Source organism: Diceros bicornis, chromosome 22, assembly GCF_020826845.1.
Source record: "Diceros bicornis minor isolate mBicDic1 chromosome 22, mDicBic1.mat.cur, whole genome shotgun sequence".
Lineage (NCBI taxonomy): Eukaryota > Metazoa > Chordata > Mammalia > Perissodactyla > Rhinocerotidae > Diceros > Diceros bicornis.
The window spans coordinates 29035282-29051686 of record NC_080761.1 but is presented as its reverse complement, the minus strand read 5'-3'; the positions used below and the strand labels follow the sequence as shown (position 1 = coordinate 29051686).

At 35.3% G+C, this 16405-nt stretch overlaps 1 protein-coding gene across 3 annotated transcripts in view; it reads right to left on the bottom strand.

The window, feature by feature from the left end:
- JAK2 (Janus kinase 2) overlaps window positions 1–16405 on the bottom strand; it is a 156327-nt gene that overhangs the window by 70721 nt on the left and 69201 nt on the right. For all 3 annotated transcript variants that reach the window (XM_058565750.1, XM_058565751.1, XM_058565752.1), the window contains one exon: window positions 6015–6138. In XM_058565750.1, the coding sequence (XP_058421733.1) occupies window positions 6015–6138 (124 nt within the window). The remainder of the gene's footprint in view (window positions 1–6014; window positions 6139–16405) is intronic.

Genomic DNA, 16405 nt, shown 5'->3' with positions numbered 1-16405 from the left:
CATTACTTTACATGTGGATATCCACTTGTCCCAGCACCAATTGCTGAAAAGTCTATCCTTTCTCCATGAATTCTCTTGGTACCATTGTCAAAAATCAATCACCATAGCACCCCTATGTTCACTGCAGCATTATTCACAATAGCCAAGACGTGGAAGCAACCCAAGTGCCCATCAACTGATGAATGGATAAAGAAGATGTGGTGTGTGTATGTGTATATATATATATATATATACACCATATACACCATATGTATGTGTGTGTGTATATACATACACACACACACACACACACACACAATGGAATACTACTCAGCCATAAAAAAAGACAAAATCATCCCATTTGCAACAACATGGATGGACCTTGAGGGTATTATGTTAAGTGAAATAAGCCAAGAGAAAGGCAAACACCGTATGATTTTATTCATATGTGGAAGACAAACAAACACATGGACAAAGAGAACAGGTTAGTGGTTACCAGAGGGGAAGAGGGTTGGGAGGTGGGCATAAGGGGTAAAGGGGCACATATATATGGTGATGGACAAATAATAATGTACAACTGAAATTGCACAATGTTATAAACTATTATGACCTCAAGAAAAAAAAATCAGGGGCTGGCCCAGTGGTGTAGCGGTTAAGTTCGCACAGCCCACTTCGGTGGCCCAAGGTTCACAGGTTTGGATCCCGGCCATGGACTGATGCACCGCTTGTCAAGCTATGCCGTGGCTGCGTCCCATATAAAGCAAAGGAAGATGGGCACGGGTGTTAGCCCAGGGCCAATCTTCCTCAGCAAAAAGAGGAGGATTGGCAATGGATGTTAGCTCAGGCAGGGCTAATCTTCCTCACACACACACAAAAAAATCAATCACCATAATATGAGGGATTATTTTTAGACTCTCAATTCTATTTCATTAATCTCTATATCTATCCTTAAACCAGTACCACACTATCTTGATTACTATAGTTGTGGAGTAAGTTTTGAAATTCAGAAGTATGAATGGTCCAACTTTGTTCTTTTTCAAGATTGTTTTGGCTATTCCAAGTCCTCTTGATTTTTATATGAATTTTATGATTAACTTGCCAATTTCTGCAATAAAGACAGCTAGGATTTCAGTAGAGATTGCACTGAATATACAGATCAATTTTGGGAATATTGCCATCTTAAGAATATTAAGTCTCCTGATCCATAAACATATCTTTCCATTTATTTAGGTCTTTCTCTAACTCATTTCAATGATGTTTTATATTTCTCAATGTATAAGTTTTGCACTTCCTTTGTTAAGTTTATTTCTAAGTATTGCCTTGTTATGCCAGTGTAAATGCAATTGTTTTCTTAATTTCACATTTGGATTGTTTAGTGCTACTGTATAAAAATACAAATGATTTTTGTATATTGATCTTCTATCCTGTAACCAGGCTGAGTTCATTTATTAGTTCTAATAGTTTATTAATTCCTTAGGATTTTTTATATACAAGATCATATCATCTGTGAATAGTTTTAATTCTTCTTTTCCAGTATGGATGACTTTTATTTCTTTTTTTGCTTAATTTCCCTGGTTAGAATCTATGGTATATAGAAGTGGTGAGAGCAGATATCTTTGTCTTTTTTCTGATCTTTGGGAGAAAGTATTCAGTATTTCACCATCAACTATAATGCTAGCTTTGGGTTTTTCATAAATGACCTTTATCAAACTGAGGAAGCACCCTTCCATTCCTATTGTGTTGAGTATTTTTATCATGATAGGGTGTTAGATTCTGTCATATGCTTTTTGTGTCTAATGAGATGATCATGTGGTTTTGGTCCTTTATTCTACTAATACAGTGCATGATATTGATTGATTTGGGGATTTATTTCCTGTATTTCCTGGGATAAATCCCACCTCGTCATGGTTTTTAATCCTTTTGATATATTGCTGGATTTGGTTTGCTAATATTTTGTTGAAGATTTTTACACATATATTCATAAGGGATATTGGTCTCTAGTTTTCTTTTCTTCTGGATGTCTTTGTCTGGATTTGGTATCAGAGTAATACTAAACTCACAGAATGAGTTGGGAAGTGTTCCCTCCTTTTCACTTTTTGTGAATAACTGGCATTATTCTTCTTTAAATGTTCGACAGGATTAACCAGTGAAGCCATTTGGGCCTGGGCTTTTCTTTGTCGGAAGTTTTTTTAAATTACTAATTCAGTTTCTTTACTCATTATAGGTCTACTCAGACATTCTGTTTCTTCTTTTGTCAATTCCTATAGTTTGTGTCTTTCTAGCCATTTGTCCATTTCATCTTGGTTATGTAATTTGTCGGCATACAGTTGCTCCTCATAATCTTTTTTATGTCTGTAAGGTCATAGTGATGTTCCATCTTATATTCGTGATTTTAATAATTTAAGGTTTTCTCTCTTTATCTTGGTCCTAGCTGAAGGTTTATCGAAATTGTTCATCTTTTCAAAGAACCAACTTTTAGTTTCTTGATTTTCTCTATTGTTTTCCTATTTTCTACTTCATTTACTTCTCCTCTGATCTTTATTATTTCCTTCCTGCGACTTGCTTTAAGTTTAATTTACTCTTCTTTTTCTACTTTCTTACGGTGGAATATTATTGATTTGAGAACTTTTCTTTTTAAATAGAGGTCTTTACAGCTATGAATTCCACTCTAAGCATTGTTTTAGCTGCATATCATAAGTTTCGATATGTTGTGTTTTCATTTTCAGCCATTTCAAAGTATTTTCTATTTACCCTTGTGATTTCTTCTTTGACCCATTGGTTATTTAGAAGTGTGCTGTTAATTACCACATATTTGTGAATTTTCCAGTTTTCTTTCTACTAATGATTTCTAATTTAATTCCATTGTGATCAGAGAACATATTTTGTATGATTTCAATCTTTTTAAATTTATTGAGACTTGTTTCATGGACTAACATATGGAGAATGTTCTATCCTGGAGAAAGTTCCATGTGCACCTAGAGGAATATGTATTGTGCTATTGTTGGGTGGAGTGTTCTATATGTAGCTGGTTTATAGTATTTTTCAAGTCTTCTATTTGCTTGTTGATCTTCTGTCTAGTTGTCCTCTTCATTATTGAAAGTGAAGTATTAAAGTCTCCAACTATTATTGTTGAATTGCCTATTTTCTCCTTCAATTCTGTCAGTTCCCTTACATATTTTGGAGCTCTGTAGTTAGATCCAATTTATAACAACTATAAACAAATGTTGTTATGTTTTCCTAATGGATTGACAATTTTATCATTATAAAATGTCCCTTTTTTGCTACTAGTAACAATTTATATCTTACAGTCAATTTTGTCTGATATTAATGTAGCTGCTCCAGCTCTCTTTTGGTTACTGAATGTCTGGTACATCTTTTTCAATCCTTTACTTTCAATTTATTTGTGTCTTTGCTGCCTCTTATAGACAACACGTAGTTCATGCTTTTTAAATCTATTCCTCCAATCTCTGCCTTTTGATTTGAGTGTATAATCCATTTACATTTAATGCAATTACTGTTAGGGTAGTATTTATGTCTGCCATTTTGCTATTTGTTTTCTATATGGCTAATGTCTTTTTTGTTCATCTGTTCCTCAATTACTGCTTTCTTTAGTGTTAATAGGTTTTCTAGTGTATTCTATTAAGTCTCTTGTTGTTCCTTTTACTACATATTTTTAGTTATTTTCTTAAGAGTTTCCCAGGGGATTACAATTAACATTTTAACTTAAACAACCTAGTTCTTATTAATATCAACTTAATTTCAAGAGTATACAAAAACTTTGTTCTGTTCCTTTTGTTCTACTATTGTCATACAAATTACATCATAAGCCCTTCAACACAGTTTTATAATTATTGCTCTTTTATGTTTTTTTGATATAACTCCTACATATGTAATAAAGGAAATGAAGAATAGCCTCTATACAATAGGCTGGTGGGATTAATAAAAATTATATAAAATTTCCTTTTGGGTAGTTTCTGGTTAGACTTTCCTTGGAAATTCTGATTATAGGTAGCTATGGATATTTGCCCCCTTAGTTTAAGAATAGCAGGAATTCATGAATTTGATAAGAGAAACATTTTTAATTCTTGAGAAGAGTTCAGCAAACTATGACTCACAGGCCCAATCTGGTCCACTGACAGCTTTTATAAATAGTTTTACTGGAACACAGTCATGCCCATTCATTTACTTATTGTCTGTGGCTGCTTTCACACTATAATAACAGAGTTGAATAGTGACAACAGAAATAGTACGACCTGCAAAGCCTAAAATACTGACTATCTGGCCTTTTACAGAAAAAGACTGCAAACCCTTGCTCTATAGACATTTTAAAATAAAAAGATTCACTTGCTAATTGAAGAAAGTATAGTAATGACAAAAAGTGATAAAGAAAATATTCTTAATAAGATATGGATATTTTGTCAATCATATGCAGCATGTTAGTATGCTTCTTTAAATAATATAACTTTGTAAAGTCTTAAAATCTGCAAAAAAGCCTTACATAACTTTGGATAGATTTAATCCTAGGTACCTTACTTTTTGTTGCTATTGACTGTTATTTTATTTTATTTTTTTAAATTTTATTTATTTATTTTTTTCCCCCAAAGCCCCAGTAGATAGTTGTATGTCACAGCTGCACATCCTTCTAGTTGCTGTATGTGGGACACAGCCTCAGCATGGCCGGAGAAGCAGTGCGTTGGTGCGCGCCCGGGATCCGAGCCCGGGCCGCCAGCAGCGGAGGGCACGCACTTAACCGCTAAGCCACGGGGCCGGCCCTTGACTGTTATTTTAAATGACCTCTTTTCTATTTGTTTGTGGTGTATAGAAATAGTTGATTTTTTAACATACTGATCATATAGATCTAGCACTCTGTTGAATGCTTCTTTTTGACGTCTGTAGATTTGTTCGTATTTTCTACGTTAACAATCACATTATCTCCAAATAGTGTCTTTTTGCTTCTTTGTTCTCGATTATTAGACATTTTATTTATCTATCTTGTCTTACTGTACTGGTAGGAACACCATTAAAATCCTAAATAGAAGCAGTGGCTGTGGCTATCTTTGTTTTCTATCTTGTTCTGATTTTAAAGACATTGTTTCTAACATTTTACCATTTAAAAATATTATTTGCTACATGTTTTTTGTAGCTACTCTGTATCATAGCTACGACATCTCTCTTGAATCTGAGTCTGAGTTTATTAAGCCTTCTTTTTCTTTTCTTTTTAAAATCATGAACGATTCCATGTTCTTTTTTGCTATGCAACACTGACTTTCTGCATGGAATGGATCGATTTCATAAGTAAGAGCCACAGATCAAACTTATTTGTCTCATCCTTTTGAGTAGAAAAGTACCTCTAGATTTCTCTGAATTGGTATTATATATTACCATTAAGTAACATTAATTAACATAATTTGAGGCTGTAAATAAACACTGGCAAAATCTTATTTTTCCTTCATTTCAACTTAAAAAAAAGTTATTAAAAAGAAGAGATGTAGGGGGCCGGCTCTGTGGCGTAGTGGTTAAGTTTGCACACTCCCCTTCAGCAGCCTGGGGTTCACAGGTTCAGATCCCGGGTGCGGGACCTACACACTGCTTATCAAGCCATGCTGTGACAGGCGTCCCACACATAAAGTAGAGGAAGATGGGCACGGATATTAGCCCAGGGCCAATCTTCCTCAGCAAAAAGAGGAGGATCGCCAACAGATGTTAGCTCAGGGCTAATCTGCCTCATCAAATACAAAAATAAAAAAATATAAAAAAAAGAGATGTAAGATTAATTTTTATTGCAGAAGACATCAAATTTCCTGGGAAACTAGCAAAATTCCAAACATTTAGGATTTTGCTAGTAAAAGCCATTCTCATCTTCTTCGAAATTTAATTATAAGTGATACAGTAGCATCCCACCAGAACAGCTTTATTTTCAGAGCATTCTAGTTAAAGAACACATATGAACATTTTTGCAATTAAAAAATATGTTTGATAATTTCTCCCACTTTGCCCTTTCACTATTAACTGAGTCACTTCACTGGAGAAAGTACCTTATTCTGTAGAGTACATTGTGCCCGGTTGAATCATCTATATGGAAGACATGGTTGGGCGGATACCAGATTCTTTCTGTTTCACTCATTAAAGCAAACATACTATGATACACAGGTGTGATTCCTAGGAAAGTAGCAGAAAAGAAATGATTACAGACAGTTAAAAGTATTTTTATATACCATCTATAATTTGTAATGGGGCTGAAGTGACAAATCTTAAAATCAGCACGAAATGCAATAGCAGTCGAAATCTTTTGGTTCAACACAACTTACAAGCGAATTCTTAAATTAAATATCTTTTTTTCTCTATATTTTAAAATATGATTGCTAGGACTCTTTCAAGCAGATTTTAAAAAACATTTTATCCAGTTTTTTTAATTGTTCTCTACAAAAAGCTTGACCCAAATTTGTGTGTGCTTTAATAATGATAATGACAGTATCAACTCAAATATTTAGAAATCACTGGATACTCTTAAGAGAACAATGAAACAGTTTTATTTTTAAATGACAAGGTTTACACAATACACTAGTAATTATATCCTCTGCACTATTTAAATTTACAATGAAAAATTTTAAATGTCAACTTAAAATGCAACGGTATCTGATTTTTTTCAAAAATATTTTAGGAGTTACATTAACAAAAGGCTGAAAGCCGCTAAACTTTTTAAAAAGCATACAGAACTCCTAAGCCACACAATTAAATAATGCATATTATCTCTAAGCATATATAGAACATTCACACAAACACACACACACACACACACACAAACACACACCAATCACTTGGATACTAAAACCAAGTCTTCAACAATGCCATAGAATAATCATACATACCACGTGCTCTAACCAAACTTCAATTAAATCAGAAATGAATACTTACAAAAATTTTTTTAATCCTACATATTTGAAAACATAAGCCTCACAAAAGGACCCTTGTTATTCTAGTGATGTTTTTATTTGTTTCCATTGTAGACAAATGACACCAACTTGACACATTGACAACAAAGATTTAAAATTTGTGTGTGTGTGTGTGTGAGGAAGATTAGCCCTGAGCTAACATCCAATGCCAATCCTCCTCTCTTTTGCTGAGGGAGATTAGCCCTGGGCTAACATCTGTGTCCATCTTCCTCTACTTTATATGGGATGCTGCCACAGCATGGCTTGACAAGCTGTGCATCGGTTTGCGCCCGGGATCCAAACCAGTGAACCCTGGGCCGCCAAAGTGGAGCATGTGAACTTAACCACTACACCACCAGGCCGGCCCCTAAAATTTTTATTTAAATTATTAACACAACTGTCTCCTCATAGATATGTAATAATTTCAGCAAGTTACATATTAAGTTGTTACATTATTCAGTAACTACTTTTAAACTGTATCCTTGCATTCATTCTCGTATTTACAAATACTTCTAAATATCTCACAGATCATAGGAGAAATTATAACACAAATTAAAAAGCATTTATAACGAATAACGATAAATACCATATATTAAAAATTATGGAATATAACTAAGTGATACGCAAGAGGAAAATTTTAGCTCCAACTTGTTTATCTTAGAAAATAACAGAGAATGATCTAAGTTATCTAACTCAATACAACAGAAAACAACAGAGTAATCCCAAAGACAGTTGTAAGAAGAACATAATAGAGTAGAAGTTAACAGGGAATGAAGATTCAATAAAGGGAATCAACAAAATAAAAGTGGATTATTTGCAATGACTAACAAAATAAACAAGCCTTTGTCAAGCCTGATCAAGAAAAAAAAGAAGGCACAGAAAAACACTAAGAATTTTTTTAAAGCATAATTATAGGTTACAAAGACAAAAAGAGAGTGCTAGAATAAATTATGCCAATAAATTTGAAAATGTAGACAAATTTTTTAAACTATGTAACTTTAAAAATCGATTCAAGAATAAAAAAATGTCAAAAGAACTATAACCATTAAAGAAACAATCTCTCCACTTAAAAGAAATGGAGAAGAAAGGAGGAGGAAGAAGGAAAGAGAAAAAAGGAAGAATGAAAAAGAAGAAAGGAAAAACCACCATCAGACTCAGATGAAATTTATATGTGAGTGAACCAAACATGAAAGACAATACTAATGTTTTTTTTTTTTTGAGGAAGATCAGCCCTGAGCTAACATCCATGCTAATCCTCCTCTTTTTGCTGAGGAAGACCGGCTCTGAGCTAACATCTATTGCCAATCTTCCTCCTTTTTTTTTCCCCAAAGCCCCAGTAGATAGTTGTATGTAACAGTTGCACATCCTTCTAGTTGCTGTATGTGGGACGTGGCCTCAGCATGGCCAGAGAAGCAGTGCATTGGAGCGTGCCCGGGATCCGAACCTGGGCCGCCAATAGTGGAGCGCGCGCACTTAACCGCTAAGCCACGGGGCCGGTCCTCTAATCTTAAATATACTATTACAGAATAGAAAAAGAGATGACAGAGAAATTGACACATTAGGTGAATTTAGTTTGACCATGATATCAAAACCAGAAAAAGACATCATAAAAGGATACTCTCACTTATTAAAATAGATACAAAAATCCTAAACTAAATACTAGCAAACCAAATCAAGCAATGTTTCTTTTTAAAAAAATTATGACAAAGTTCACTTATCCTACGATTGCAGAGATGGCTCAATTATAAAAATCTCTTAATGTAATTCATCACAATAACATATTAGAGAAAAATCTGAAAATGGCAAAATGATAACTTTGAAAAGTTGGGTGATGAGCACACTGATAATGCACTTTATTTTTTCTATATGAAGTATTCCTTAAATTTTTTTTTCTCCCCAAAGCCCCAATACATGGTTGTATATCCTAGATGTTAAGTCCTTCTAGTTCTTCTATGTGAGCCACCACCACTGCATGGCAACTGACAGACTGGTGGTGTGGTTCCACAATCAGGAAACAAACCCGGGCCACCAAACCGGTGAGAGCACCGAACTTTAACCACTAGACCATCAGGGCTGGCTCTGAAATATTTTATAATAAAAAATCAGGATTAAGAAAGCAGAATAAGGGGCTGGCCCGGTTGTGTATTGGTTAAGTTCACGTGCTCCGCTTTGGCGGCCCAGGTTTCGCAGGTTCAGGTCCCAGGCGCGGACCTATGCACTGCTTATTGAGCCATGCTGTGGCAGGCGTCCCACATATAAAGTAGAGGAAGATAGGCATGGATGTTAGCCCAGGACCAATATTCCTCAGCAAAAAGAGGAAGACTGGCAACAGATGTTAGCTCAGAGCTAATCTTCCTCACCAAAAAAAAAAAAGAAAAAAAAAAACAAAATAAAAATAAAATGCCAAGAAATGGAAATATGTTATTCACAGTAGAGCAAACCCACATGACTAATAAGCATCTGAAAGGATGGTAATACCTAGTATTGAAGGAAATGCAAATTAAAATTATGTGATATCACTTTATACCCATTCAACTAGCAAAAATAAGAGGAAAAACATCTAGTGCTAACTGAATTGTAGTGAAAGGGTACTATGTTACATAATTGCTAGAAATGTAAACTGGTACAGCTTCTGAGAAAGCAATACGTATATAATTTTGAGAAATGCATGTCAATAAAAATTTAAAATAACCTTTCAACACAGCAATCTCTCCTATGTACTCCTAAAAGTGCAGTACAGTAGTAAGCAAAGAGCGAGAAAGAAAATATAAATTCAAAAGCAGAAGATATGAAAAAATTGTGGTAGTATAATCCATGCTGTGGACTATTATGAAATTCAATTAAAAAAATGAGCTAGGGGGCCGGCCCCGTGGCTTAGCGGTTAAGTGCGCGCGCTCCGCTACTGGCGGCCCGGGGTTCAGATCCCGGGCGCGCACCGACGCACCACTTCTCCGGCCATGCTGAGGCCGCGTCCCACATACAGCAACTAGAAGGATGTGCAGCTATAACATACAACTATCTACTGGGGCTTTCGGGGGGGGAAAAAACACCCTGAAAAAAAAAATGAGCTACGGCAGAAGTAGCTGGCTTGAACAGATCTTTCACAATGCATATTTTTGTGAAAAAAGCAAGAAGCATACAAGACTATATAATAAGATTCCATTTTATAAAACAATGACCTCAAAATCCTAATGACTGTGTGTATGGATGGGAGGGGTACTGTTTGTCCATATATGATCCTAGGCGAGCCTTGAAGGTCTAGTGGTCAAGATTCAGCGCTCTCACTGGGTTCATTTCCCCGTCAAGGAACCACACCACCCAGTCTGTCAGTTATAGTGTGGCAGCTGCGTGTTGCTGTGATGCTGAAAGCTCTGCCAGCTCTGCAGAGCTTTCAAATACCAGCAGGGTCACTCATGGTGGATAGGTTTCAGGGAAGCTTCTAGACTAGACATGCTAGGAAGAAGGACCTGGCTACCCACTTTCAAAAAAATTGACCATGAAAACCCTATGAATAGCAGCAGAGCATTGTCTGCTATAGCACCAGAAGACGTGAGGAGGGCACAAAAAAGACCGGGCAAGATTTTACTCTGCTATACACCGTGTTACTAGGAGTCAGAATCACTTGACAGCACTAACATGATTATATGATCATGAAGAAAACTATGGAAGGGTTCACAAGAGATCACTGTCCTAGTTACCAGGATGGGCCTAAGGGAAAAAGAAGATAAGAGTATAGTGGAGAAGAAACTTCTTTTTTTAAAAGAATGCATTAAATAAAAACAGTAAGCCCTCATTTCAAAAAGAAAGAAAAGTGAAAGGAAAAAAAGAAAAAAGAAAGATACTAATCAATACCAAGATAAGGGTTCACCATGTAAATCACCTTCAAACTATAGAGAATGATGGCTTGTCATTCTCTAAACTTTAAAATAACGATAAGATGACAGAAAATAATGCCATTCAAACAATTTGAGAAATCATTATTTTATTTGAATACTATTTTGATCTAGGCTAATTATGCATTAAAAAAAACCTTTAAACTTGAAAATTCGAAAAACACCATCTAATCAATCAAGTAGATAGCATCATAATCTCATGTCTCTGTGCCTTGCACACACTACTTCTTTTATCTAGAAGGTATTACCTCTCCTTTACCCACAAAATATTTCACAAAGCTGGTGTTCTAGGTACATAAGAGACACAGTGCGAGATGAAACTGCCCAGGAAGGGAGCATAAAAGACCTGATATGAGCTTACCTTGGAAAGAGAAAACACTGAGAATAGAATCTTAACAAAAAACTAGCATTTAGTTTAAATGTAATCATGCAAATAAAATTGTATATGGAACCATTATTCCTAGCATATGATGACAGGGATATTTTTTAGAACAAAACAATGTCATGATTTTCAAACAATAGTGTAATTACACAAAGCAGGAAAAGTGAATTTATATTGATGAATCATCAGGATTTTTTTTAATGATGAATAGTGATTTCTTATGATAAACAAGACTCCATACCTTAATTATAGATATCAAAATAGGAAAATGAATGTGTCCATATAAACTGGCACAAAGGGGTCAAAAAAAGCGGATACACACCAAAAGAAAAATGGTTAGCTCAGTCCTGCAAACAAATAACAAAAGACAGTGCTTACATTCATGTTTAGTCACTGATATCTTATTCCAAAATGGCAATTATATATTAATACTTGATTTCATTTTTTTCTTAGTAATTCATGTTAACTGGGTTGTCCTAGAAAGGGAGAAAAGCCAGTGACACAGTATTTGAGATATACATTATTATTGAAAAGATAGGACCTCAAAGAAACCTCAAAGTCATTTTTAACTCCTGTTCTTTCCCTACACATCAAGCCCAAATTCTTTTTATTTTTATTTATTAAAATCACTTTAATGTGTTTCTTTTCCAAGTCATTACCAGAATTGTGATTAAGTTCCATAACATTCTAGAGCAAGAATAGTCATCATTCCACTAATATTAACAGAGGTCCTATTTTACAATAAGCACAAGATGGGTATGGTAAATATGAAAATGAAAAACTGCACCTAACTTTAAGGATCTCACAGTGTCATAGATGACACAGAGTAAGTCACTGGAGAATTATAATTCAAGAAAGTAAGTGCAATGACAGCAAAGACCACAAGAAAACACAGAAGTACAGAGGAGAGGTGACAAAGATTCTCTGCTTTTTTATTTATTTATTTATTTTTTCCCCCAAAGCCCCAGTAGATGGTTGTATGTCATAGCTGCACATCCTTCTAGTTGCTGTATGTGGTACACGGCCTCAGCACGGCCAGAGAAGCGGTGCGTCGGTGTGCACCTGGGATCTGAACCCGGGCCGCCAGCAGCAGAGCGCACACACTTAACTGCTAAGCCACGGGGCCGGCCCAGAGATTCTCTGCTTGACCAAATTTTAGTCAGGCTCCTCCGAAACCTCTCCCCAACATGGCTCATCCATGTACTTCCTTGTAGAATCCAGTTTTAGCAAGAATCCTAAGTCCACTTAGCAAGAACTCCCCACCTTTGATATCTGATCAAACTCCTCATCCCTACTATCCCAGGTGATATCTGATAACCTTTGCCTCCCCCTTCAGCAAGAGTCCTGTTAGGTTAGTTCAGCCAGAATACCCCCAGACTTGATGTCTTCTCTTAGTAATTTTCCACTCACCAATGTGCCACCCAACTCGTTCCTTGGCTATAAATCCCCACTTGTTCAGGTTGTATTCAGAATTAAGCCCACTTCTATACTGGAGTATTTTCCTCTACCACAATAGTTTTCTTTTTTCTTTTTTTAAATAAAATCCATTTTCATCACCTTAACTTCTGTCTGGTTCTGGTTGTCTTTAACAGAGGTACGAAATTTATCAAGAGAGTCAAGTGGAGTAAAGATTTCAATGAAGGCTCTAAAGAGGTCATGCATAATCTGAAAGTACATGAGGATTTAGCTATTCTATGTAATTGCAGACAGAGTACATAAAATGTGCATTGGCATGGAGGATCAGCTGGGGGGATCAGCTGTAAATGCTCCTAGAGCTAAAATGGTTACACAGAAAAGAGAGGTGCTATATAATATAGAGTTACAGACAGGATGAACATATAACCTAGCTGGACCAAGACAGATTTGGTTTATGCCTACTGTCCTGGAATAACTACTAATAGCATATCTTTTCATTTCAAAAATTTCTCCGTTTGAATAGTGGTAACCTAGTTATATCACATCAGCTTAGAGTCAGATATCGGTTAAGTCTAAGCTCAGCCAGTTACTAGCTAGGTAAACTTCTGATAGTTAACCTCTCTAGACCAATGTTTTACCATCTATAGAATAAAAACAAGAAAACCTAGTTCACAGGATGGTTGGAAGGATAAAATAGGATAATAAGAATAAAGTGCTTAGCAAAAAATATGGAACATAACATGGGTCCCATTGTAAAGATCCCAGGAGTATATCCTAACTGGGCTTTATAAGCTATATAAATAGTTTTTTTGTTTCCCCTAACTGAATGAATTAGATCAGTACCTTCCAAACTTTAATGTGTATAAGAATAACCTGGAGATTGAGTTAAAATACATTCATTGTATTTTCATTGATTCTTATTCATTGATTCTGGGATGGGGCCTGAGATGAGGCATTTCTTAAAAGCTCCCTGGTGATGCTGACACTGCTAATCCATGGAGCAATAGATGGACTTAGCACACTACACACTGCAGAAGATAGGACTAGTCTACGTGAAGACAAGGCAATAAAAAATACCCAAACTGAAGCACAAAAATAACAGAATGGAAAAAACTGAACAGAGTATGTAACAGGCATGTAAGACATGTCAAATGGACCTAATTTACAGGTAATGGCCAAGAATTTTCCAAAGCTAGTCAAAGACACTGACCTACAAATTCAACAAGTTCAGAGAGCCCCAAGCAAGATAAAGACAAAGAAAACAACACATAGGTACACCACAGTCAAAGTGCTTAAAGATGAACAATAGAAAGAAAAATCTTACAAGTAGCCAGAGAATAGAAATGCATTACCTTCAAAGGAGGAATTAAAAGACTGATAGGTAGCTTTTCAACAAAAACCATGAAAGCCAAAAGATAACGAATGAAATGACATCTTAAAAGCACTGAATAGGGGGGAAAAAAAGCCAATCTGGAATTCTATACCCTGTGACAATACCTATCAAAATAAAAGGAAAAGACATTTTCAAATAAACAAGAGGTGAAGGAATTTGTCACCAGTAGATCTGCAATGCAAGAAATACTAAAAGGAGTTCTTTAGGCTGAAGGAAAATGATGACAGAAGCATGGAACTACAGGAAAGAATGAAGAATACGGGAAAGGGTAAATATAAAAGAATAATGACTACTTAAAGCAACAATAATATAAGTGCCCTATGTGGTTTATGATATATACAGAAGTACAACATATGATAACAATAGCACCAAGTGAAAAGAAGTAAATGGAGTTAAACTGTTGTAAAGTTCTTTAATTGTTAGGAAAATCATAACATACTTGCTTAAGACTGTAATGTACATTGTAATATCTAGGGTAACCACTAAAAGAATAATACAAAAACTATAACAAAAAACCTAATAGAAGAGATAAAGTAAAAAAATAAAAAATAAACTTGATCATCCTCAAAAAAGGTAGGAAAGAGGGAAAACAGGTGAAATAAATAGAAAACAGCAGGATAATAGATTTAAACACAAATATGTCAATAATTACATTACTTTTAAATGTAAACAAGACAACTAAAACACATAACCTATTAGTCTGGATTATAAAAAAGGCTGTTACTTATGAGAGAGACACCTTAAATGTAAAGAGATAGCTTGAAGCTAAAAGGAAAATTATACACCATGTAAAATTATACACCATGTAAACACAAAGCACAAGAAACCTGGTGAGTGAACATTCACATCAGACAAACTAAATTTTAAGGAAGAAGTATTAGTTGAGATAAAAAGGAATACTTCACAGTGATAAGAGGGTTAATTCAAGGGAAAACATAAAAATATTAAATTTGTGTACAACTAATATCATGGCTTCAAAAAACATGAAGCAAAAATAGATAGAACCAGAAGAAGCAACAGACAAATTCAAAATCTCAGAAACTGGGAGAAGACAAAAAAATAAAAGGACATGAAATTTTAAAACTACTACCCAACTTAAACTTAGTTTACATTTAGAGAACACTACAGTTAGCAAGTGCAGAATATATACTGTTTTCAAACGCACATGAAACATTTAACAAAACAGTTGATAATCTAAGTCACAAAAAGTCTCAATAAATTTCAAAAGATTGAAATTATACAGAGTATACACTATGACTACAGAAAATTAAACAAAAAAAATCAACAAAAGAAGGATAATTAGAAGATCCCCTAAAGGAATCAGTATACAGATTTGCTATATTACCTAAAATGTCCAGTTTTTAAAGAAAAGTATTATGAGATACGCAAAGCAACAGGAAAGTATAACCCATGCACAAGAAAAAAAAAAGGCAACAGACACTGTCTGTGAGAAGACCCAGGCATGAGATAAGACTTCAAAGTAGTCATTACAAATACGTTTAAAGAACTAAAGGAAACCATGATTAAAGTAAAGTAAAGAAGAAGTAAAGAAGAGCGACATCAGTGAAAATGGCATAGTGGGTAGCTCCACGGGCCTATCCCTTGAGTAAAATTGAGTAAAAACTGTCAGAATCAACTTTGTGAGAACTCTGGAAAATAGTCAAAGATATGCAGCAACTAAGCAATTGTTGAATTAGGAAAAAGGTAACTAAAAAATAGTAGGAAAATTCAGCAGCATTTCTACTTTCTCTTACCCCAACTTCCTCCCTACTTAGGGAGGGCTTAGAGATGGCAACCTGTGTTCTCAGTGTGAAACTTTGGTCCATGGCTCTGTAGTGAACAGAGCCAACCTTCACCTCAAGGAACTGATTTTATCTCTTTTGACCTGACTGGAAACTGACAGAAGAACTGTAGCAAGGAGCTTACCTGTGTTTCCCCTAATTGGTAACTTTCTCAGGGCAGAAAAGCAGCTACACAGAGGTAATTCCTTGAAAAAACTGTAAAGCAAATGAAAACCCTGCTGCCACCTGGGGCAATGGTTTTAAAGTTGAGGCAAACCATAAACAGACGGAAAGCTGAAAAGGAAACACTGGGGAGTGAGTTTCTTCGGGATATTAAAGCATTGAAAAGCACCCATATATACTGGAGAATAAGAAAGCCAGATGTACGCCCAAAGAACGACACTTAGAGAAGACCCTAAACTTTTACCTCAGGTTGATCTTTAGGCTCAGCACAAGCAGGAAGGGAAAGTTAAGGCAAAATTGTAAACAGACTGGCTAAACACTGAAGGAATGACCCAATACAGAGCCAACCTGCAAAGCCTGGGAGAGTTCTGTGTTCTTTTCATTTCTTTTCTTTTGGCTCTAAGAAGTCAAAAAAATCTCTGTCAAACAAAACCTGACTACAAGCT